The sequence below is a fragment of the Mus caroli genome, unplaced genomic scaffold (assembly GCF_978045245.1).
Source record: "Mus caroli unplaced genomic scaffold, Mus_caroli_1 scaffold_7, whole genome shotgun sequence".
NCBI classification, from domain to species: domain Eukaryota; kingdom Metazoa; phylum Chordata; class Mammalia; order Rodentia; family Muridae; genus Mus; species Mus caroli.
In genome coordinates, this window is record NW_028227262.1 from 87,470,563 (window position 1) to 87,497,861 (window position 27,299).

At 36.5% G+C, this 27,299-nt stretch overlaps 1 protein-coding gene across 4 annotated transcripts in view; it reads right to left on the reverse strand.

The window, feature by feature from the left end:
* Positions 1-27,299, reverse strand: part of Ccser1 (coiled-coil serine rich protein 1) — a 1,169,843-nt gene that overhangs the window by 955,102 nt on the left and 187,442 nt on the right. For all 4 annotated transcript variants that reach the window (XM_029478490.2, XM_021165504.3, XM_085840568.1 and 1 more), the window contains exon 4: positions 26,910-27,003. In XM_029478490.2, the coding sequence (XP_029334350.1) occupies positions 26,910-27,003 (94 nt within the window). The remainder of the gene's footprint in view (positions 1-26,909; positions 27,004-27,299) is intronic.

A 27,299-nucleotide genomic window follows, 5' to 3' on the forward strand; every position in this document is an offset into this window, starting at 1 on the left:
CAGGATATAATTTGCAAAATTTTTAAAGAAATTCATAGTCACCTCAAATTTTAGTTTGAGTAACTAAGAGAATTAACTGTTTCTGAATAATAATGAAGTAAAGAGTTGCAAGAAAGATATTGTTATTGTTGCTTCTCAATGCCAAAATATCAGTGGCAAGTGATGGGGATCTCCATAGTAGTTGTTGTGTAGAGAAGAATCATCAGCCACTGTATAATATAGGTTCTGGCCCTTCCTCTTGTTTGCCAAAAAGAACTAGATAATAAGACCATTTTCTGAAGATTGTTACAGGATGGTTGATCATGCTGTGAACCCTGAGATTAAAAAACAGAACAAAACAAAACTGTTTTCAGCTGTGGTGTGTCTTAGCCTTAGCACACACCTTTAATACAGGGGCTTTCTAATTGAATACTATAAAAATGATAAAACTGTGTCAATCATAGGTCAAGAGACAGAGCAAGTAGCCAGTTGAAAGGAAGAAAACATAGGATTACTAAGAAAAAAATATTATACAGAGTAAGAGGGAGTCAGAGGATGGCTAGAGAGACATGCGAAATATAGAAGGGCGGAACAATAAGTTTGAAGAGGTTGTTTGTGATGGCATGAGAGGTGGAGGGTGTGTATGTTGGGACATCAGCTGAGGAGGAAGGTTGATTGAGTGCTTTCTCTGCCTCTCTGAGCTCGCAGGCCTTCTCCACAGCTTCTGGCTCTGGAGTCTCCATTGGTAAAATTGAATCATTGAGAATTAAAAAAAAAAAAAAAGCAAAAGATACCACAATTCTTGGTTGAAAGATATAGAAAAGTTAATCTGTAAATGAACTGAGAGCTTCTCCTTGCTGATGATCTTTCATGATTCTGGAATTATGCAGACTGTTAGGGGTGCAAGGTGAGGAGAGAGGGATGAGTGTTCTCACAGAGATTTGAGCCCCAAGGAATACATTGTCAACCTACCCAGCAAGGTGTTCCCATTAGTGTAATAAGAGGTCACAGAAAATGTCTAAGAGACAGAGGACCAGGATGTCTGCTGCAAAAATGTGTCTTCTCAGTATAACAGGAAGCTGCTTCCACAAAACTCAGTGACCACATCTGCACACTGACACTACCAGTGGACATGGAACTTGAAAAAGTCATCCTTAGAAAAAGAGCTATCAGCAAAGAGTGGTTGCTATGAGAGACAGAATCAACCTTCTCCATGGATGAGCACCCTGATAGAGTAGCATCCTGATAGAGGATCTAGTCTCCAAAACTTAGACCTAAACACATGTGCACATGAGCAACTCTACATGGACACAAAAGTTTGTATTTATATATACATACGTGTGTGTCCTGTGCCTGTCTATTCTCTCTTCATTCCTATGAAAAGCATGTGACTGAGAACCACAGTGATGCCAAATGTAATGCATGTAAGGCCTGTGTAGGCCAGGAGCTGAGCTTCCCTCCTCTCTAAAACCTCAAAGAGTCTCAATGAGGGACTGTGTACACAGATTGGGTTATAGACATGTCGAAGGAGGGTCTTAATAACCTTAATGGAAGTAAGTGAGTGACACCATTACCTGGCTTGTGGCCCTGAATGAGAGAGGGGAGGGGAGGGAGGGAGGGGGAGAGAGAACTGAAGACTGAGTGTGAATAAATTGAATACTCTCTCCTATTAACTGTGGATATGATGTGACTAGGTGCTTCAAGCTCTTCCAGTTTTGACTCTCCTGATATGATGAACTATAACCTCAAATGGTAAGTTAAAATAAATCCTTTCTCCCCTAAATAAAACGTAAATAAAAAGAAAACCTCAAACTTGGCATTTTTTTTACAATTATCTGTATTAAAGCTCCATTTTATGAAGAAAATTCTTGCTTTTTCATTTTTAACTATATTTACTAATAATGTCTTTCAAAATTTTCAACATAATTATCCAAATTTTGTTCATTAAGTGTCTTAAGTCAACATTTTTCAAGACCAACTATTTGTCAAAATGCATGTTTCCCACTCCTGGAGCTTCCATGATTGCCAGATCCAAGGAGATAGAGGGCTTAGAGAAGTAGGCTGCTGTGGAACACCGTCATCATCAACCAGTTTCATCTCAGAGACACCAGACTGTCTGCATTGGTGCCGATGTAGCTTAAAGGACCAAGTCTCACATGTGAACAGCTGACCAAGGCTGGTGGAAGAAATCTGAGAAAAATGCAGAGCTAAAGAAGATCAGGAGGCCATCTGTTAGACCTATGCTTCCACTTCTCTGTTCCTAAGGTTCGGCTTTAAGAAGCACAGGTCATGTGTTTTACTTGGCTAATGAACGTCAAATGGATTCTGAACAGGAATATACTAGTCCTAAAATATTTCATGAAACTAGTTTTTAAAGTCGGCGAATGTTCAGGGGAAATAAGGGCTACACTAGCTAGAGACAGCAACCACTATCATTTTTTCCTTACATGGGTCTTCATGGCAGAAGAGAAAGAAAAATTATACATTTGCATTTCCATTCAGTTACCACCAAATTTCTAGAATGTAAGAAAATATATTAAGCATTTTAAGAAAGAGGAAGTAGGAAAACACATAAGACTTCATTATTTTTAATTGCTTATTTTTGAGTTATTCAGCACTCAGGGTCCTCTTTTTTTCAATAAATTATTTTTTATTAGATATTTTTTTATTTATATTTCAAATGTTATTCCCTTTACTAGTTTCCCCTCTGCAAACCCCCTATCTCCTCCCCCCTCTCCCTGCTCCCCAACTCATGCACTCCTGTTTCCTGACCCTGGCATTCCCCTACACTGGGGCATAGAGCCTTCACAGGACCAAGGGCCTCTCCTCACATTGATGACTGACCAAGCCATCCTCTGCTACATATGCATCTAGAGCCATGAGTCCAACCATGTGTTTTCTTTGATTGGTGGTTTAGTCCCAGGGTCCTCTTACCAAGGTCATACCTATAATGACTCAGAGTCACAGACACAACTTGCGAAGGAGTTCAGGGTTTTTTGCATTTTTCTAAACCTTCTAATTCCTTTACAGACTCAGTCATGAAACTGTAACTGCACCAACAGTCTAACTTTCAAGTAAAAGCTTATTCTCATCCCTGACTGAGAAGAAAGGACATGTTTTATAAAAGCACTTTTAATAGTGGCAGTTTTTCTCTATCCTTCACTACCTCCCAAATGAATGAGACTGAGACTATAAGGTTTATTTAATTAGCTGTATAGCATCTTAGTGGGGTAGTCATTGATCTATTCTAATCCTTTAAACTAATTTGGCTGTCTCCCAGCCAAAGTCCCCAAGATACTAGCACTTTAGTATTTGTCTGGCTTTCTCTGCTTTATGTATGATTCCATGATGTCTCTTCTAAACCCCTCTCCTTAGTGAATATCCTTTCACACCTCTCTCTCTCTCTCTCTCTCTCTCTCTCTCTCTCTCTCTCTCTCTCTCTCTCTCTCTCTCTCTCTCTCTCCCTCCCTCCCTCCCTCCTTCCTTCCCTCCCTCCCCCTTCCTCCCTCTCTCTGTCTCTTGCTGTCTCTGACTCTCTCCATCTCTCTCCCCTCTCCCTTTTAACTCTCTCCCCCTTCCTCTCTCCCTGTCCCTATCCCCCTCCCTCTCTCCCTTTCTCTCTTCCTCTCCCCCTCTCTCCCTCTCCCCTCGCTAGCAGAAGTCATGTTACATTCTTTCTTTTGCCCAGATATTGGCTGCTCAGATTACACTGACAAGTCAGAGAATAAATAGGGAGCAATGTTTGCACAAACTAGAAACAGGAGACACTTGGTAGAAGCATTTCAATGACATGACTGATTGCAACAAGATATGGGGATAGAGAAATCAGCATTTTAATAATAAAATTATCATCTTTATCCAGTGCACAAAACCATGCTTATACTGTTTCTCTATGGTGACCTACTCTTCTCTTAGATCCACCATCAGATTTTACAGTGTTAACAGTGAATCTTAATTAACTATGAACATTCTTACAAGGAGTGGTATTGGTTGTTGTGTTTGATTTTGAAGCAATTATTTCAAGACATATGAATATCAATTACACATTTAATTTCACATCAGTTATTTAGAAGCTGATTCCCTCATTCAATAAGCCTAATTTGTTTCTATCTTGCTAATTGTCACTAGCCAGGTCTCTCTAGCCACTTAGATAACCCTGATTTCATAAGTCTGTACATTTACTTTATTGAAAATTAATATTAAAATTTGAATTCATTGGATATATTCTAAAATCATTATAACGTGATTAAATGAATATCAAAACTGATAATCTTTCATTCATCTATGCAAGATGAGCACACTATACATTAAGCCATTCCATGTAAACATTTCTTTTATCCATGCATAGTCAGATGCTGGCCAGGATGTGGAGAAAGAGGAACACTCCTCCATTGTTGGTGGGATCGCAAGCTTGTACAACCACTCTGGAAATCAGTCTGGCGGTTCCTCAGAAAATTGGACATAGTACTACCGGAGGATCCCACAATACCTCTCCTGGGCATATATCCAGAATATGTTCCAACTGGTAAGAAGGACACATGCTCCACTGTGTTCATAGCAGCCTTATTTATAATAGCCAGAAGCTGGAAAGAACCCAGATGCCCCTCAACAGAGGAATGGATACAAAAAAACGTGGTACATTTACACAATGGAGTACTACTCAGGTATTAAAAAGAATGAATTTATGAAAATAATGGACCTGGAGGGCATCATCCTGAGTGAGGTAACCCAATCACAAAAGAACTCAAATGATATGTACTCACTGATAAGTGGATATTAGCCCAGAAACTTAGAATATCCAAGATGTGAAACTCAAGAAGAATGAAGACCAAAGTGTGGATACTTTGCCCCTTCCTAGAATTGGGAACAAAACCCATGGAAGGAGTTACAGAGACAAAGTTTGGAGCTGAGACAAAAGGATAGACCATCTAGAGACTGCCATACCCAGGGATCCATCCCATAATCAGCCTCCAAACGCTGACACCATTGCATACACTAGCAAGATTTTGCTGAAAGGACCCAGATATAGCTGTCTCTTATGAGACTAGGGGCCTAGCAAACACATAAGTGGATGCTCACAGTCAGCTATTGGATGGATCACAGGGCCCCCAATGGAGGAGTTAGAGAAAGTACCCAAGGAGCTAAAGGGATCTGCAACCCTATAGGTGGAACAACAATATGAACTAACCAGTACCCCCCCACACCCCCCGGGAGCTCCTGTCTCTAGCTGCATATGTATCAGAAGATGGCCTAGTCAGCCATCAGTGGAAAGAGAGCCCCATTGGTCGTGCAAACTTTATATGCCTCAGTACAGGGGAACGCCAGGGCCAAGAAGTGGGATTGGGTGGGTAGGGGAGTGCGGGGGCGGGGAGGGTATGGGGGACTTTTGGGATAGCATTGGAAATGTAAATGAGGAAAATACCTAATAAAAAAATGAAAAAAATATCAACCCCAGGATTTCTTTATTTTTTGTGGGTATTATGCCAATTATTCAGCCATCATTTTCCCCCAAATGTTACATTATTTAAATTTGTACATTAAGGAAATAATTCTTTCCTTAAAATAGTATTTCTTTTTTTTTAATTTATTTATTATTATACATAAGTACACTATAGCTGTCTTCAGACATGTCAGAAGAGGGCATCAGATCTCATTGGGTGGTTATGAGCCACCATGTGGTTGCTGGGATTTGAACTCAGGACATTTAGAAGAGCAGTCCGTGCTCCTACCCACTGTGCCATCTCACCAGTCCTAAATAGTATTTCAAAGTACAGTTAAAATCCTATAAACATATGCAGCTAGAGACATGAGCTCTGGGGAGTACTGGTTAGTTCATATTGTTGTTCCACCTATAGGGTTGCAGACCCCTTTAGCTCCTTGGGTACTTTCTCTAGCTCCTCCATTGGGGACCCTGTGATCCATCCAATAGCTGACTGTGAGCATCCACTTCTGTGTTTGCTAGGCCCCGGCATAGCCTTGCAAGAGAAAGCTATATCTGGGTCCTTTCAGCAAAATCTTGCTAGTGTGTGCAATGGTGTCTGCGTTTGGAGGCTGATTATGTGATGGATCCCTGGATATGGCAGTCTCTAGATGGTCCATCCTTTCGTCTCAGCTCCAATCTTTGTCTCTGTAACTCCTTCCATGGGTGATTTGTTCCCAATTCTAAGAAGGAGCAAAGTATCCACACTTTCATCTTCGTTCTTCTTGAGTTTCATGTGTTTTGCAAATTGTATCTTGAAGATGACCTAGTCGGCCATCAGTGGAAAGAGAGGCCCATGGGTCTTGCAAACTTTATATGCCTCAGTACAGGGGAATGCCAGGGCCAAGAAGTGGGAGGGGGTGGGGGGGCAGGGTTTGGGGGACTTTCGGGTAGCATTGAAAATGTAAATGAAGAAAATACCTAATTAAAAAAAATAAAAAAACGAAAAGTGTAGTATGTGGGAAGAAAAGTTTTCAAAATAGTTGTGTATGCTTTTTCACATGTGCATTCAAGAACAAATGTATGGATTTGTGCTGATAAAGTGCTGATAAATAGATTTTTAAAACAAACAAAAAAATCCTGTAAACATTAATCATTGAAATTAAATTCTAAGGAAAATATTTTATATCTATTTTAACTACTCTAAAATGCTTTTTTTCAAAACATAGAATGTAATGTCTTTATGCAACACTTATTAGCATAAATTTAGATCTATGCATGTAATGAAGCATGGAAAAATATCACCTGTTATTCTAATGTTTAATAATTCTGACTTGGATCTTTTACATTGACTGAACTTGCTTTCATTATCACACAAGTATAGAGAATGTTGGCAAATCCTTCACTAGTTCAGGCAACATTTTTTTAATTAAGTTCCCAAAAATAAGTGTGTCAGATATGTACACACAGACGCACACAAACACACACATAGAAGCACATACAAATACCCAACACACATGTTTATGCAAACATGCATGCATATCAATACAAAAATAGAAGATATACACAAGCATACACACAAATACTAACACACATAAACATGCAAACACACACACACATATATATATATGAATATACATGTGTGTATATGTATATACATATATACATACACATACATACATATATACATGTAAAGGAAGAAAATGCTCATTCTCATAGATGGCTTTCAAGCATGCATGGTTTTGTGATTTCTGAAGCAGTGAATCTGCTGAAACCTCAGTGTACTGCGAAATGAGCTAACTTCCAAGTCCTGAAAGGCAAGAATTGTCAAGAAAATCACACCTGGCCCTGTGATGCATCTTGATTGATGTATGCTTTCAAGATCACTAAAGTAATGTGGATTGATTTTCCTTTTGATGAATCTCATTCAGCTGGTATTGGAGATTTAAATGCATTTAGACTTATGCTTAAAAATGACATAAATCTCCTTGAAAATGAATTTTGACATTGTCACAAGCAATTTTATGTTCTTTTTATATTTTTTATGTGTTTGTGCATTTGAGATGACTTTTCCCTCCCTGAGAACACTTCTGATATAGAAACTCAAATGCTAGCTATCATGATATGTAAATGCTCACATTCTCAGTGTGGGAAATACTCATTTAATGGGTAAAACAAATCCAAGGTCTAACTGTCATTGCATTTAGTTATCAAGGAAGAAAATGCCAACTGAAACTTTCCACGGAAATGTGCCATGCATAAACTATAGTCAATATATGTGTTAACAAGTACAATGGAGTATTTATTTTCTTATCTCACAAAATGTGACTAGGTGCCTGATTAATGACTGATTCAGTCTGTCTCACATATATTGTATGAAGTTCTCATAGGAAATTATGCTCCTTTCTGATAAACAATACCGAGCTTTGCTTAATACGTTTTCTGAAATTATATGACATAAAAAACATACAATGAAGAGTTATTTAATTTAGAATCCTACTACTGATTTTTGGAATGTCACATGTGGATACACACACACACACACACATACACATATATATTTGATAAAAAATGTTTTCATTCTGCATACTGTGAGCTATAGGGCTGTTTGTGTAATTTAAAGCATATCCTGGGTTAATTCCTCTTCCCAGCAGTGTTCCCCGGAGTAGTTTGACATTTTCTGCACATACTTTTATGACAATGTTTTCCTAATGCCATGATTATATCAAATCCTCTTCACAGATACTATTATACAGTCTGGGGAATACAATGGTAACTTATAATAGTATTATATTTTTAAGAAGTAATAAACATTTATACCCTTCAGCATTTTATCTCATATTACACATCATTATTTAGGTTTTCAAAAGGAAGCTTCTGCATGAAGGGAACACATGACTGCTCCAGACAAGCAAACTTCCTGTCCTCTCAGATGACATTTAATTTGTCTAACCTTGACCAAAGCTCTGTGTATAAACCTGTGAACCTTAGACTTTGCAATGCTGTAGTCTTTATGATGACATCGCATTTGCTTTCTTTTCATCAATATTTCAGTTTACACACCAGCATCCTGGAACATGAAGCCTGAGCCCGTATTCTGGGTGGCATTTTCCCCTTTATAACACATTTTGCTTTCTGAGCAGTTTAAGCACCTCAAAGATAGTTGAGGAGATAGTGCAGGGATCTACTATGAAGCCCCATGGACCCACCCATTCCATCTCTTTAACATCTTGTAATGCTCATAGTGCTGCATTGGTAATGATTAATCAACCAAAACCAATTTGCTATTTGTTATTTTTAAGTAGAATGAAAGGTTGATTCAGATATGTTTACATTGTGGCCTTTTCTGGTAAATATTTCTGAAAGATATTTATCCATAGAATTTCATTCATTTTTCACACAACAGAATTTTAAAAGTACACTTTTGCTTATTCTCAGATAAGCAACTTATGGAGTACTTTTTATAAGGAAAAACATTTAAGTCATATCTAGCATGTGAACAGTGTTGCAAATCTAAGGGTTAACAGTATCTACCACTTCATGGATGGCATTCTTTTGTGGGCCTCTCTTCCTGGTCAATTTTGAGCTGGTGTAAAATAATACCGTAGAGTGAGCAACTAATGAAAACTGGCCTTTATCTACTTCTGTGACTGGCAAGTCCAAATTCAGGCAGAAACATTTTGACTGATAGGGTTCTTCCTCCTGTATCTGCAGCAACCATAAAAATGGGAGGGAAACCAGAATAAACTAACTAAACCTGACATGTTTATAAAGGTGCTCAGGCAATGAATAAAAGTGGTGCCTTCATGGTCTGGCTGTTTCTCAAGGGCAGCATCTGTTAACACCACACCAACAATACATAGGCTTTTTTGAAACACAACCATCCCATTGTTCATGTATGGGTAGCAATTTTCTAACAATTGAAGCACTGTAACCTGGAGGCACGCCTTAAGACCAAGAAGTACACAAAACTTACAAGGTTCAGGATCAGACAACTCATAAAGTAGCAGGAACTTCCTGAAACTTAAAATTCACAGGGTACTTCTTCAAGGCTATGTAAGCAATTACAATAGCTGGGGGGGAAAGTAGATTTTTGTCTAGCCAATATTCCTGTAATTCATGTGCTCCAGAGATGCAGCTTTCATGTGAATCTATTCAAGACATGGTGGGCCTATTGGTAACTCTGCTGACTGTTTCTATAAGCAGCCCTTCACCCACATGCTAATAGATTCATTGGTTCACTATGCTGACACTGGATAGGATCACTATTTGGTCTGTTGTCATCGACTTCCTTATTTCCAAAGACTGACTTAAGATTCATCTTGTAGATTCAATTTTTGTATTAATTTTAGTAATTTTACTTATTTAAAATTACTAAAATTATTTTAATTATTTATCTCAAAATAGGCATTTGTCCATGCAACTCATTTCCTCACACAATGGATCTGATCATTTGTCCTGTGGGTGCTTATGAAAAGTATCAAAGAAATAGGCCAGAGGAGAGGATAATAAATAAAAAAGAAGAGATTCTACATTAAATTTTCCAATAAATGATTTCTGAATTTTTCATAACATGTAAAATATGTTTGCGTGTTTGTAAATATATTCATTTCCTGAGGAGTTAGTGAAAAATATAAAGGCAAAACCAAACAACCACAGAGAGATTAGCACTTTGTGTGCAGAAACCCATGTGCCTTAGATTCCATGATGTCCATCTGCAAAATGAGTCAGGCAGAACAACCTCGCTTGAAGATCAACTGATACAGCACGACCACAGGTGTACACTGACGGAAATGAGTTTCTGTTCCTGCTGGCTATAATAACAGCTACGTTACAAAGCGAGGCTGATTAATATTACATTCTAGCCATTAACAGTATAGTTTCCTTTATTCTACAATAACACAAGTTTTATCATGCCTTTGAGCTCAACATTAGCACATATAAATACATATTACTGAATATGATTACCCGCAAATTTAAAATCCACTTGGAATTTCAGATTTACATTTAATAATGTGTATCTTCTCTCACAATATAGAGTCAGAAAGAAATAATCTTACCTAAAAGGTAGTTTGAGTCAAATACTCTCTGTTAGGACTGTAATAACACCCAATAAAAACAATATCTCTGCCTATGGACTCTACTCATAAGTGCAAGATAGATATTTAAAGGGCCCAAAACAAAGGCCTTGTATCATATTGGTTACACTGATAATCCCTCAACAAATTTAACATGTTAGAGCTTCAAAGGACAATTTATATATTAAAACTTATCCAAAGGATGAACTCACACCTCTCTAAATTATGTTTTGTGCATCACTGCCTGGATGATACAAGGGCAAGCTACTCATTGATTCTTTCCTTTTTAATATATATTTAATTAAAACATAATTACATCACTTCCTCTATTCCCTTTACTTCCTCTAATCTCTCTCACATCTCCTCATATTATCTCAAGTTGATGGTCTCTTTCTCTTTGATTATTATTGTTTTATACATACATCCACACTCCCTTGTGCACACACACACACACAGAGACACATGCACACACATACATAAAAACAACCTGCTGAGTTCAACATTGCTGTTTTTATATAGTTTCAAGACAGACCATTTGATTGGACAAACAATTATTGGATCATCTCTGAGTGAGGCTAATTCTCCCTCTCTCAGCATTCATTACTGTCTCCTAGATTTTTGCCTAGGGGTGGGGCACTACAAGCTTTCCCTCCATTGGAATTAGCATGTCTATTATTATGTCATTGTTCAGGTCTTGATTTTGTAGCTATTCCTAGGAGACAGTATCACAATGGACTTCCTGGTCCTCTGGCACTTGCTCACTGATGTTAATGTCCTTATACAATAAGGCACAACATTAGCGTAAACTGAAGTTGATATCTTTTTGAGATATACGGCTTTTGAATATACCAGTAAATTTTACTAATTTTTCAATGTCTATTATAGAGTCATCAAGAAATAAGTGACTAAACTAGGAGTCACCAGAGGGCAACAACAGTTTACCTAATAAATTCAATGAAATGTCTGTTAACATTTGCAAATAGCTACTGTGTTTAAAAGGAAAGTTATCTTTGATATTTACCTATTTTTAAGGATTCCCACTTAATTTCATTTTTGCCTGCAGATGTATTACACCCTTATTTTATAGAAACATTTTTGAAAGGGTTTTTAATTAATTATATGAAAATATTTACACATTTTGAATATAAGATTTTTATCACAATTCAATAACAAGTCTGGTAGAAACAAAAGTTTAGCATTTCTTGTAGAAAAATATATTGCCAGATCATAGAGATATTGGTATTTGGTTTAGTGAGGGTAACTTTGCTAAAGCAACTTGGGGAGAAAGGGATTTATTTGGCTTACACTTCCACACTGAAGGAAGTCAGGACAAGAATTCAAACAGGGCAGAAACCTAGACATAGGAGCTGATGCAAAGGCCATTAAGGAGTACTGATTACTGGCTTGCACTCCATGGCTTGTCAGCCTGCGTTATTATAGAATCCAGGACCACCAGCCCAGGGATGGCACCACTGACAATGGGCTGGGCCCTCTGCCATGATCACTAATTAAGAAAATGCCCTACAGGCTTATCTATATCCAGACCTTATTAAGCAATTTTCTCAATTGTGGCTCTCTCCTCTCTAATTACTCTAGCCTGTTAACATAAAACTAGCCAGCACAATAATGATTAATAAGTTTATAGTTATATATGCTCATATTTCAAACAGAGTCAAACACCTGAGGACAAGTTCTCTCTCTAGTATTTCAAATGCTTAAACATTTATTTCACAGCAGAAGTGAAGAGTGAAGCCTGTGCATGCTTACATACTGTGCATTCTATCTCCAATGTGCTAGTGGGCAACCTGCTATAGATTCTGAATAACTCTGTTTATGAAAATAGGTTCATAGGCATTCTTGGCTAGTCACCACTCATGCAAAGTTCCACATAGAGTTGAAGGAATTCAGATTTTTATTTTCTGACTAGAGATCTTGAACAATATCTAATAAGACATAAAAGAAAATAGAGTGCAATACATGATGGTGCCTAAAGACTGTTTTGTCTGTCTAATACTGCTCTATTGACTTTCTGTTACACATTGGTAATTCTTAGGTATTCTTCTATTGGTTCCTGATGAGAGAATATGTTCCCCTGTCAGTCTTTATTGTGCTTTATCTCCTAGTATGTCAAACATGCTGTAGATCACAGAAGTACTGTTTCTTCTAAATATAATTATTTAATCATCATAATCATTGTATAGTATTATACTTAGTTTTTTTTCAAATGGCAGATATGAAATATTCTTCAAATGTATGAATGATATTTCTTTTAACATGATGCTCAGTAATGCAGGAAAAAGAAGATCAGCTGAGAATCAACACTGGAAGCAACTCAAGATAAAGGATGAGATGGCACATTCATGTCAATCACTGGATATCCAAGCCCGTTGAGTTTCTGCGTCATTCTCTGTTGTATGACATGTTCTCTAAGTCAAGTTCTAGCTCCCAACTATTACCCAAACCCCATGTCTCTTTGTTGTGAAAGCTCAGATACCATAATGCCGTCACCAACTTGGTAACTCCTCCCAGGGCCTACTGAAATTTCTTCATTATGTTTTGTTGTTGTTGTTGTTGTTGTTGCTGCTGCTGCTGTTTTAACCAACTTCTCCTTAAACTCTTTGCTTTCTGGCTTGTATTTAGTAAAGTAAGCCTTCAATAAATATTTGCTAGAAATCAAGTTGAGTGTGTAGCAAAAGTGAAAGAAAGTATTGAAGCATGAGAGCTTTGTTAGCTGTTAATGAAATTGGATTTTGTAATGAAGATAATGGGAATATTGACTTTTACATAGGTCTAGGATTAAGATCACTTTAGCATGTCAGCACATCTTGTGAGCTTAGAAAGAATGGACTACAGGAGGTTAAGCTTGTAATAAAAACCTAAGATGTGCAGAGATTGAGACTAGATTATTCTTCTGTCAGCTATTTGGAAAATCGCTTTGAAGAGCCTTGCTTTGGGTGACAATTAAAAATGGCCCACAGACCTTTCCAAAGTCAATACAAATACAATGGAGCCAATTCTCCATCTGAGTCCCTCTTCCCTCTTCCCAAATGAGTTCAACTTATAGATGAAGCTACACTATGACATAAATAGGGGTAGCTTCTATTTCTGTTTTCACTAGACTACATTTATAATTGTTTACCACAAGTCATATGCAGGTTAATAATGTTCTGACCTATGAATGATCTATATGAAGAAACCAACCAATGCCGCTATCAGTACCGATATGTTGGAAAAATTGTTCAGTCTGTGCATGCACGTGACTCCCCAAAAGTTTCACCAGGAAAAAAAGACAAAAGCCACTTTCCATCTCATCATCTTCAAGTACAGTTAGACTCACAGGGACAGCAGCTTTAAATCATTATTGATAAAGCCTGTTATTTTCAGAGTGCCAGTGTGGAGTACATTCAATAAAATTTTAGAATTCTTTAGTACAGAAATGATTTCATCTCTTCATCTAAACCTTATTGAGAAAATCTACTTGAGACGTCTGCAGGCGATACTTGTACATTCGTTCTCGGGAAATCCTCTCTAGCTTCAAGCTATGAGAATACTGGGGTAAGAGCACATATTTATTTTCCTGTAGTTCAGTAGGTCTAGGTTCTGGTTTAATCTAACTCTCTTGGTGCCAGATGTAAAGCAGACAAACCCTTCTATTATCTGTGTGTGCTCTCTAGAGTTGGAAATATCACTCATTTTTCCCAGAGAAGGGATCTAGCAAAGTGTGGATTTGGTAGAGAGAGAGAGGAAAACTAAACTAGGGATGCTTGAGATGATGTCCAGGAAATGTGGCAGGTGATTGTGATCCCTTGATAGTGAAAGCCAGGCTTGGATGGAGTTAAAAGTACTATCTTCCAAGCTTCCACACTGGGAGACTGAGCTTGTACTCCAGGTTCATCTTTCCATCAGCATCACTATCTACTCCCTCAGTCTTAGCTATCCTAAGTAATGAATTTTCATTACAGAGATGTTCCTAAAGACCTAACAATTCCTCCATAAGAAAGCTTCAACTGACAGTTTATAACTTCAGAATCATTAAGCCCTTCCTTGCTGGTCCCACCCCTACCAGAACCATCATATAATATTTACCAAATCGCAGTGCAGTTGCCAATTTAAAACATATGCATTGAGGCACCTTCAAATTTTTAATAATTTTTCTTTTCTTTGGCAGGAATCTACCAGAATTCAGCAATGCTGACTGTTCTTCTCACTTTAGTAAACAACAGCTGAGCTTTGTCTAATCAACTGGTTGTTGATCAGTACTAGAGAGCAACATCACGGCATCCACTATATTCACTAGTATTCCCAAAGCACTCAGATCTGACTTCAACTGTCTTCCAAATCTAGGATGTGTGGACACAAGGAAGGCAGACTTCATGAGACTAGGAAGTGTTGAATGCCAGTGTAAACTTTGGGACATTTTATAGATAAAATTAATAAAAAATTTAAAAGGAAGAATTCTTTAACAGAATCTCATAAAATTATCAATTGAAATTTTAAATTTCAAGGAATAGGAAGTCACTATTCACACAATTGAAACTGAATTTGTGGTAATTATGTCAATGTCCATGATTGTTATCTCTTCTTCTATCTCAGGAAAGATTGAAATTTATGTTTCTTGTTGGTGAACAATTTTAAATATATAAATATTATATTTCTTCAAAGAAATACCAGCACTCATTTTCCTAATTACATATTCATTTATATAGTGATAGTTGTTGTCATTATTCAAAAACTTGTATAGGGATGCCATGACTTAATTGTAAGAGACTGAGACACAAATTTTCTATATTAATCAATTGCTCCTGGGTGGGGGTGTAAAACACAAAGTGGAAGAAATGGAAGAAACATGAAGGTTTTTATCCTAAAACTCCTATCCTGTGAAGATATTATTCTGTGACATATTAAAAATACTGAATCTAGGTAGATATTAAGAAAAATTGATAAGTTAAAAGGACAAATAGACCAATGGAATAGAATTGAAGACCCAGAAATGAACCCACACACCTACGGGCACTTGATCTTCGACAAGGGAGCTAAAAACATCCAGTGGAAGAAAGACAGCATTTTCAACAAATGGTGCTGGCACAACTGGCTGTTAACATGTAGAAGAATGCGAATCGATCCATTCCTATCTCCTTGTACTAAGGTCAAGTCTAAGTGGATCAAGGAACTTCACATAAAACCAGAGACACTGAAACTTATAGAGGAGAAAGTGGGGAAAAGCCTTGAAGATATGGGCACAGGGGAAAAATTCCTGAATAGAACAGTAATGGCTTGTGCTGTAAGATCGAGAATTGACAAGTGGGACCTCATGAAACTACAAAGCTTCTGCAAGGCTAAAGACACCATCAATAAGACAAAAAAACCACCAACAGATTGGGAAAGGATCTTCACCTATCCTAAATCAGATAAGGGACTAATATCCAATATATATAAAGAACTCAAGAAGGTGGACTCCAGAAAGTCAAATAACCCCATTAAAAAATGGGGCTCAGAACTGAACAAAGAATTCTCACCTGAGGAATACCGAATGGCAGAGAAGCACCTGAAAAAATGTTCAACATCCTTAATCATCAGGGAAATGCAAATCAAAACAACCCTGAGATTCCACCTCACACCAGTCAGAATGGCTAAGATAAAAAATTCAGGTGACAGCAGATGCTGGCGAGGATGTGGAGAAAGAGGAACACTTCTCCATTGTTGGTGGGATTGCAAGCTTGTACAACCACTCTGGAAATCAGTCTGGTGGTTCCTCAGAAAATTGGACATAGTACTACCGGAGGATCCAGCAATACCTCTCCTGGGCATATATCCAGAAGATGTCCCAACCGGTAAAAAGGACACATGCTCCACTATGTTCATAGCAGCCCTATTTATAATAGCCAGAAGCTGGAAAGAACCCAGATGTCCCTCAACAGAGGAATGGATACAGAAATTATGGTACATTTACACAATGGAGTACTACTCAGCTATTAAAAAGAATGAATTTATGAAATTCCTAGCCAAATGGATGGACCTGGAGGGCATCATCTTGAGTGAAGTAACACAATCACAAAAGAACTCACACAATATGTATTCACTGATAAGTGGATATTAGCCCAAAACTTAGGATACCCAAGATATAAGATACAATTTGCTAAACGCATGAAACTCAAGAAGAATGAAGACCAAAGTGTGGACACTGTGCACCTTCTTAGAATTGGGAACAAAACACCCAGGGAAGGAGTTACAGAGACAAAGTTCGTAGCTGTGATGAAAGGATGGACCATTTAGAGACTGCTGCATCCAGGGATCCATCCCATAATCAGCTTCTAAACGCTGACACCATTGCATACACTAGCAAGATTTTGCTGAAAGGACCCAAATATAGCTGTCTCTTGTGAGACGATGCCGGGGCCTAGCAAACACAGGAGTGGATGTTCACAGTCAGCTATTGGATGTATCACAGGGCTCCCAATGGAGAAGCTAGAGAAAGTAACCAAGGAGCTAAAGGGATCTGCAACCCTATTGTTGGAACAACATGATGTACTAACCAGAACCCCGGAGCTCTTGTCTTCTAGCTGCATATGTATCGAAAGATGGCCTAGTCGGCCATCACTGGAAAGAGAGGCCCATTGGACTTGCAAACTTTATATGCCCCAATATAGGGGAATGCCAGGGCCAAAAGAATGGGAATGGGTGGGTAGGGAAGTGGGGGGCGCTATGGGGGACTTTTTGGATAGCATTGGAAATGTAATTGAGGAAAATATGTAATAAAAATATTAAAAATAAAAAAAAAAAGAAAAAAAAGGAGTAATGAAAGGAAAGTATAAAGTTATTTAATTAATTATTACTTTGGTTGATTAAGCACATCAAATAAGCAAAACACAATGAATTTTAAATTTTAAATGCCTTTAAATTACATATCACTGTCCATTATAAAATCTTGTGGTCCAGTAAACAGACTTTCTTAGATTCTATTGATAAAGTATAAAGTAATTTTTTTTACAAGGATGATGGTCAGGAAATTCATCACAATGCAATCTTCATATTTTAGCTAAGATTTCTAAGATCCTAGGGAAAATGTGGAGGATATGACAGCGAGTTACAACATGCTCAAATGATTGTGATGGGTATCCTTATGAAATGATACTTTCTGGATAGGTGTGGCTATCAGGCAACAATTTACATGGATATATTTGCAAGGTGTATTTAATAGACTTGGTGTCTCTCCAGCTCATCAGATTTCATGATACAGAGCTATCACATCAACATTCACAAGCATAGGAGCTGCACACTGCAGTGTTGTAAACCCTACTCCTGTTGGTGTGGATGGAGGTGTTTGTTTCTGCATTAAATGACCCCACACTGTTCTGCTGTATGACTCTGTCAGTGTTGCAAATCTGTTTGCCTTCCCCAGCTGCTAATGATCCTTATTTTCCACAGTCAGCATGCTTACTTGAAATACTCACTTCCTTTTAAGATGCGACTATGATTTTCAGTGACCTTGGAAAATGTGTAACCCAATATATTGGAGTTGTATGTAAAATTAGATGCAGCAAAGCCTGGAAAGAGTTGAGAAGAACCCGGCATGTAATGATAAGATCTCAGTGAATGTTGACTGGAGACGTTTTTAACCTCAGACTATGTTCTTCCTCCACAGTATTTGGGTCACATTATCACCTACTGTAGAGTTATCCTGATAATTTGATGAGATAACATATTTGAAAACCTTGTAAACTATGAGATTGAATACAAATGCACCACAGGGTTTCTATCTGCATTATCAGAGCAAGATTGCCATCTAAAGGCCGCCAAGCAGAGGCTATCACCCTAACTCAGCCCATCTGTAAAAGAGAACAAAGCCAGCAGATGAAACCTCAAAGTGCTAACTTGTGTCATAGTTGCATATTAGCTAAGTGCGATGAAAACCGTGAATTCCAGGTTCTTTGTTGTTCTTTGTAGCAACTTAATATCATTGAGAACTTTTGCATATTGCAAACAATAGGTAAAAAGTTTCACCCACAATTGTGTAATTTAACCCTATATTTAACCCTTTCTTAAACTTCCTAACTTTTTAATCCTTGACAAAAAAAGATCTTTTAGGTCTTCCTTCACTAATCCCTGACAGAATATACATATGTTCTGGGAAAACAAATGGAATTTTAAATAAGATAGCAGAGTGTCTTTATAAATTATATCCTCAACAATTCCACAAAGGACTCTGTGCCTGGATGGGCACTTTGTACAATATATATCACAAATTTGATATTTCTTCAGCTTCCTTTTATATGTGAATATGTGTGTGTAAAACAATAATGATGTACATATATGTGTTCATATGTGTATGCACAAATATATGAATAAAACTTACTTAGTCTCTTATTGTTCTGTATGTTTGTATGATTTCAGGGCTGACTACTTTGTATTGGATAACCATTTTGGAGGGCAACTGGGAGAAACTAACTCTCCTGTTCTCAGCAGTCATTAGTTGTCTATAGTTCTCTGTCTAGAGGTCAGACATTATGAGATTTTCCCCTTTTCTCCATGCTCATTGGGACTATTGTTACTAACATTATTCAGGTTTCATTTGCACAGCGATTTCTAGGAATCACAGTTTCACGGTATACTTCCTGTTCCTCTGGTTCTTGCATCTTTCTGTTCCTTTTTCCATGATATTTCCATAGGCTTAGGTGTAGGAGTTATAATGCAGAGGTTACCCCTGGGCCTTAGCACACACAATTGTTTGTTCTCAGCATTGTTCCAATTGTGGTTTTCTATAATGGTCTCTGTGGTAGGCTGAATGGCTCCCATACACTTATATATTTGAATAATTGGCGGAATTCTTTAAGAATCATTTGAACACTGAACCTTGTTGTAAGAGGTACATCACCAGAGATGGGCTTTTAAATTTCAAATTTTCAAATTCCCTGTTAGCATGTTATCTCAGCCCACCTTGTGGTTGTAAGCCCCCAGGTACTGCTCCTTACTATTGCTGTTCTGAACCATGATATGACCATTATGGACTTAATTCCCTGAAACTGTAAGCAAACACCAACTAAATGCTGTCCTTTTTGTTCTTAATTTGTTTGACTTGTTTTGTTTTGTTTTATTTTGTTTTGTTTTGTTTTGAGACTGAATCTCTCTGACTATCCTGTAACTCACTCAGTAGACCAGGTTGACCTTGAACTCTGAGATTTGCCTGCCTCTCCTCCTGAGTGCTAGGATTAAAGGTGTGTGTCAACACTGCCCAGCTAAATGCTTTCTTTTATAAGTTGCCTTTGTCTCTTCACAGCAATAGAAAGTAACCAAGTCTCCATTTTCTGAAAAAAGAAGCATCTTTGATGAGGGCTGTTAGCTACACAGACCTTTTACTGGGCATATCAGTAAGTTTAAGATGTAGTCAGGAATTGGTAGGCTGAAGTAGATTCTCTTGCCAGATCCATAATCTCCCTAGCTCCAGTTAGTTGGCAGTCTCTAGTTTGAGACATGATTTCCCTCCTGTTGATTGGGTCTTTAGTACAATTAGGCAGTTGTTGGTTACCTGGAAATATAAGTGTCACTATTGCACCTGTAATGATATCATGCTAATCTGATCATTGCTGTAGTTCATAGGTCTTGCAGTTGGATGAGATTATTAATTATCTCTCTTGTCAACTTGCATACTGCTTTATGTTACTATGGAAACTAGACAGTAAGAGAGACAATATAAGGTTAGATACAGCTAGAGTACTATGAGTCATATGCCCCAAATGTTCAGTGTCTTCACAATAAGGACTTAATCTTCAACCTCTGAGAGTCATCCAAGGACAACAGCAATTGATGATGCTGTTTGGGGAAAACTTGAACTACCAAAATTAACAATTCAAACAGAGGTTTCTCACATCTGATAAGTTTTTGTGTGTGTGTGTGTGTTAAGTAGTCTATGGCTCTTGTGGGGACCACTGTCAGACCAAGTAACATAGCTTTCTTTGTACATACGTTTATTAGGTGTCAAATTATATCTCCAAAATTAAGTGGCACAAGTTTCTGAGTTTTACACAATCTAGTTCAAGACATCCTATGCCCATTTCTTTTGATCTAGGTACCTCACAGTCCATACAAACTCAGAGCTGATTTTTACAATATCCTTGAGTTAATGTTGCAATTCTTTCTACATTGCCATTCATATTAGCAAAGCCACCAGGGCTTCATCTCAACTCTGTTGTACTTTACCCATTAGAAATTAATAACAAATTACCTTCTTAATTAATAGTCACAGAAGGAATTCCTAGCCCACAGAAGAATTCTTATAATGATTCTCATCAAATTCAAAATATTTAGCAACTACCTAATTAATTTCTAATTGATAATGGTGGGCCATTACCTCCATTTGCTTGTGGACATACATCAAAACCAATGTTCTGAGTACTTCAGAAGTAAACCCAAAATAAATAACAAGAGTAATAAATTCCAATACACACTTAACTATTGCATTCCTTTTTATCAAAGAACATTTACTAGTTTAAATTTATTTTACTTAAGTATCCCATCTTTAAGTGGTAAAGTCAAAACCAATGGTAATGCAAGCAACAGCCTATGTTCTTTATCAAACATTGATGAGATTTGTTTCTAGTGTTTAACATATTTAAAAGAGAAATGCATTTTATCTCAGCTATATTGCTATCCTAAGTAGGTTGTATAGTATTTTGGGCAATTAACAAATATCTAGAGAAAAAAGTTTTCAGAAATTTAATTAGATTATTTAAAATAAAGAAATGTGCCAGGTTTTAAAATAACATGTCTTAACTTGTCAATATTTAATACAACCAACTCATCATTTAATATGTTATAAAATAAGAAAAAAATATTTAAATTAGAAAGCTTATTCTGAAATAGCCTATAATAGTGATGAATTATTCAAAATTCAGTACCCCTTAAAAGCATCCAGTGGTAAGAAAAATTATTTACAAAAGATTATCTAAATCCCACGGGTGAAAATCAAACTGTACTGGGTTCCTGCTCTAGCCTATGTATTCAGAAAACAGTACACTGTGCTTTCAAACATGCCATGATTACGCAGGCTGATATTTTGAGATGAATGTAATCACAACGTGTTACATATAGAGAATAAGCAGAAATCCTGACTCACTCAAATCTGTCTGATTTTAAGGTGCCAATACTCTACACACACACACACACATACACAAACACACACACACACACTTGCAAATAACATAAATGAGTATGCACATTCTGCCTAAATCATTTCAAACCATTCCAAATTCTTTCCCTTCCAAATCCTCCCTCTCTTCCATTCTGTCTCAAATTCATTACATCTTCTATAATTTGTATTGTAAGATAGATAGATAGATAGATAGATAGATAGATAGATAGATAGATAGATAGATAGATAGATAGATAGATAGATATAATTTATTGAAGTCCATTTAGTATTTCTCACACGTACTTTTTGGCATTGGATGACTTATCCAAGGCTTATCACTGGTGAAATTCAATTGTTCCTCCCTCAGCAACCATTATTGCTTATAGCTATCTTGAGACGGGTTCTTGTGAAAATTTTCCTATTCACATTGGCATGTCAACTGGTGTGATCATAATGCAGTTTTGTTTAGACAGCTACGCTGCTCAGATTTCATGAGTTCGTCTTTCCTGTCACATCCAAAAGACACCATTACATCAGCCATCCTGCTCCTCTGGAAGTTACAGTTTTTCTGCCTCCTTTTCCATGATTTTCCTTGAGTCTTAGTTTTGGTTGTGTTGTACTTGTGCCAGTTGAGGGCCAGGTAACACAGGGTCATGTATGCCCTGCATTTTAAGGAGCTGTAGATCTCTATAACAAGTTTCTATTTGTCACAAAAGACTTATCTTTAATGCCAGGTAAGAACTTTATTTTTGAATATAAGCATATCTATTTATAATGCTTTTAGATGCTATTTGATTTAGGAATATAATAATTGTGATAGTTTCTCCTTTGGAGTCTAGGATTACCCAGCCACAAATAGTGCGCTAACTTTATAATAATATGACCTCCCTCCTAACAAGTGGCCTTAAGTCCAATTACATAGTTGTTGGTTACTTCCAAAGGATTAAGTGCCACTACTGCACCACTGGGGATATGTTGCTGTGCTAGTCATTGTTGCTATGTTCCACAGACTTAACCGCTGAGTAGAATTATTAATCACTTTTCTCCCTTGGCAGCTTACATTGTACCTTTTGGTACTATGAAACCTAGTACTCAGGAGTGAGGCGTACAGGTCTGTCCCTGATCTCTCCAAGTTCTATGTCGAACATGTTAGGTTTCCTCAGTAAAAGAGTATTATCTTCACATTCTAGAAGGAAGGCAAGGCAATATCAATGGCCTACGTTGCTTTGGGAATCTCTTGAAACTCCTTCCCTCCCACTGGCCCACAAATAGAAGGGTGGTTTCTCTTTCCTAGCACCGAGATATTTGTTCAATTATCTATGACTTCTAGAGAAAGTATTATCAATATTTGTAGCAAAACTTTATCTAAACTATATATACAGATTTCTAAAGGGGAGTTGTGTGTCTGTGTTATATTTTTAAGTAAACTTGAGAAATTATAGTTCCTATTATTTTATGATAAATTTCTGTTTACTTGGGATGCATAATAAAGATGTAATTTTCTTTAAAAGTTTTTACACTTTTTTTGATGTGGCTTCTATAAAGTTTGAACACTATCAGCCTTCAGTTTCCTTCCTACTAACTTACTTATATTTTAAACAAACTCATTAAGACTGCTTTATATTAAACAATATCTTTTTGAGTGTACAGTTTTATACAGTGTGACATGAAATCAATACCAAAAAACATGATAAAGAATATGTTCAGTACCTTCTTCATCACCATAGACCCCTTTTATCCTCAGACAATGTTTTGTTTCTAGTCAGATTTCCACTGTTCAATCTTTAGACCAATGTTATTTTCATTGGCATTTTACACATAGCATAGTTCTTCAGCAATGAACTCATGTCATGATTAAGATTCCAGTTTTGATGAATTGTTTTCACAACCTACCTTCATTTTTATTTTAGAGCATGTAATTATAAAGTAATATGACATCCTGAGAAAAGATTAGATTATATTATAAATGTAATTTATAAATAGATATTTATATAAATATAAATATATTTGTGTGAAGTTTGGTGTATATATATGTAATTCTGCATTTATCACAATCATAGTCTTATTTTCAGAATTTGTTCATCATATAATTGTTCAAAATTTTCACATTTTTCCTACCCACAAGCCATAGTAAGCCTCAATGGACTACCAGTTTCCAGCTATTAAATCTTCATGATTTTAAATACCCCTTGGTAGTAAAACAAGATCCAAAATGAAAATGGGACTAATGCTATTTCTAGGAATAGCTTCTAAAAGGTGACATTCCAGGTGCAGGTGTGCTCTGTCATCCTCCCCTATCCATTTGGTCAGTGTTGCTGCTCCACCGACATAACCAGTCAACTGCTTCTCACAAGCTTCTGCCACAATACAGAATGACTCGCTTAGAGTGACTAGCATAAATGCATGAAATAGAAAGTAAAAATGATGAATTATAAATCCAAACTTAATTTTCTGAATTTACATGGTCCTATATACTAGCTATTTTACAACACCCATTCTCTAAGAAGCACCTTACAGTTGCTACTGATTTTCTTCTCATCCTAATACTTGTTATAAAATTCATTATTAAGCTAACTTCAAAAAGCCCCACGTTAGTAACATTTATTGATATGCTATCTCTTTATGAAAAGTTAGAATATGTTTTAAATTATGAGATCTACCTTACCACACATATTTTTAAAAGTATAAAGAGAAATTCCACTCATCATCTCCTAGGCATAAGCACGTGTGGGGTAAGGTGAAGAGTAAGAAAGAGGATATGAACATTCAGGGACGGCACTGAACTTCAGCCATGCGGCAAGAGGAACAGACTGCCCATGTTACATGTGTGTCGATGCTAAGGATTGATTTAGGGTTTAGTTACACATTTAATCTGTCTCTGGATCATTCACTCACAATAGTTTGCCCTGAAATCGCACAGCAGTAAAAATGAATGCTATCTTCATTGCTTTCAGTTTTGCTTGTTATATTGCTGAATATTCAGTTAACAGTCTAATTGAGAGACATTTGAAGTGTTTCCAACATTTTATTACTGTAGACATGTAAATGAGTATTTAATATGTATACATTATTATTTTATAGTTTGGCAGTTTTGAAAATTTGGATATTGGAGGTGAATAGTACTATATTATATTTTATGGAAAATATGTTATGCTATATTATATGTCTAGCTATAGACATATAATATGTTTGCTAGATATTGACTAATTCTCCTTTAAAAGGATCCTTTCAAAAGGAATACTTTTTACAGTGTTCTCCAGTGTCTAACTGTTAGGACAATTACACATTAAAGACACTTTAGAAGTTATCATCATAATAAATAATAAAAATTTACATTTTCAAAGAGATAGCTCTAAAACCAACTGCAGAGAGAAGGTTCTCAAAATATTTAATCCCAAGTTGATATACAGTGGCAAACTAAACGAGGGTACAAGAAAATATAAACATCATTATGGTCTGATCTTTAAATTAACAATATATTAAGTGGGTTTACAAATTTAGCATGAGACACACATCTCAAGACATGACTGAGAATTAATACAGAGGATGAACGTTACACAAGTTAGACGTAGGAACAGCTAAGTACCATGATTCACCTTTCCTAGCTCATCCAGGAGAATCAAGATTTTAAAGCTTACCTTAACACTATTGAGCTCTAATACAAAAGTAACAATGTAATAATTTTCACTAAAAGAAACCCTACAATCTTTTTTTAATCAAATACCCAAGTATGAATATAATTAGGTAATATAAAGTACATTAAATGAAGTACTTTTTAAATTTAGAGTTATAATACTTAATTATGAATTCAAACTATTACAAATGATGTGTGCTCTCTTGGTTTATATAATATGAATTTTACTCTCACATAATTGTAAATGTGTATTTGAGGGTAAGTCTTTGGCTGCTATTCACTATCAGCATTCAAATCAACCTTACAGTATCAGCATTAATCTATGTCGTTAGTGTTGTTATAACTAAAATTCAGAATACCAAATCTAGCCCATAATACTTTCACTTATTTGAAAGTAAATAATGTAAAACAGGATGGCAGCCATTATATTATCCCCCTTCAAACATAAAATATTGATGTTTTAAATTGTTAAGTACTTAATGAGAGCATATCTTTATTAAAAATAATTTGGCAAGATGGCAATTTTTACTATATTAATTCTACCAATCCATGAGTATGGAAGATCTTTCCATCTCCTGAGATCTTCAATTTCTTTCTTCAGAGACTTGAAATTCTTGTTATACACATCTTTCACTTGTTTGGTTAGAGTTATGCCAGGATACTTTATGTTATTTGTCACTGTTGTGAAGGGTGTTGTTTCCTTAATATCTTTCTCCACCAATTTATCCTTAGTGTAGAGAAAGGCTACTTATTTGTTTGAGTTTATTTTATATTCAGCTACTTTGCTTAAGTTATTTATCAGCTGTAGGTGTTCTCCGGTAGAATTTTTGTCTATCTATACTATCATATCATCTTCAAATAGTGATATTTGACTTCCTCTTTTCTAATTAGTATCCTTTTGACCACCTTTTGTTGTTTAATTGCTCTAGTTACAATTTCAAGTCCTACATTGAATAGAAAAGAGTGGGCAGCCTTGTCTAGTACCTGATTTTAGTTGGATTGCTTCAAGTTTCTCTCCATGTAATTTGATATTGGCCGTTGGCTTGCTGAATATTGATTTTCTTACCAAAAGCAATCTATGGATTCAATGTAATCCCCCATCAAAATTCCAACTCAATTCTTTTTTGTTGTTGTTTTGGTTTTGGTTTTGGTTTGTTTGTTTGTTTTGTTTTGTTTTGTTTTTGTTTGGTTGGTTTTTTTTTTTTCGAGACAGGGTTTCTCTGTGTAGCCCTAGCTGTCCTGGAACTCACTTTGTAGACCAGGCTGGCCTCGAACTTAGAAATCCCCCTGCCTCTGCCTCCTGAGTGCTGGGATTAAAGGTGTGCGCCACCACACCCGGGTCCAACTCAATTCTTTTCATTGACAGAAAGAGCAATTCTCAACTCCATCTGGAATAACAAAAAACCTGGGATACCAAAAATAATTCTCAACCATAAAAGAACTGCTGGGAGAATCACCATCCCTGATCTCAAGCTATACTAAAGAGCAATAGTAATGACAAACTACATGGCATTGGTACAGAGACAGACAGGTGCATCAATGGAATAGAATTGAATACCTAGAAATAAACCTCCACACCTCTATTCAGTGTCTAGATTATTGTGAAAAGCTGCACTTAGAGCTAATTAATTGTCTTTATGATCATGTAGCTGTGTGCATTTATTTAATCCTTACCTGGGGGTTGAAGATTCTGTTCCTCTAAAAATTCTAAATCAAGCATTAGATCATCTTCATCCAGTTCACAGGATCCCAGATGATTTAAGACATCCTGAAAGGAAAGTAAAAGTGATCAGTGAGAGAAATCACAGAGGAGTAAAGAAAAGGGGCAGGTGCAGGAGCCCTGAAGCAAGACACTGATTAAGGAAATCAGAGACGGACTCCTGTGACTTCTAATTCTACCAGTCCAAGAATTTTCTAAACTGTTAAACTCTTCCTATTGCTTGCTTCTCTTAGTTATTCCCTCATTTACAACTAATAACATACAGTTTTCAATTGAGCAGATATACATATGAATCAAAGATAAAGAAAAATAAGAAACAAGTCTCTAGCATCAGAATAAAAATG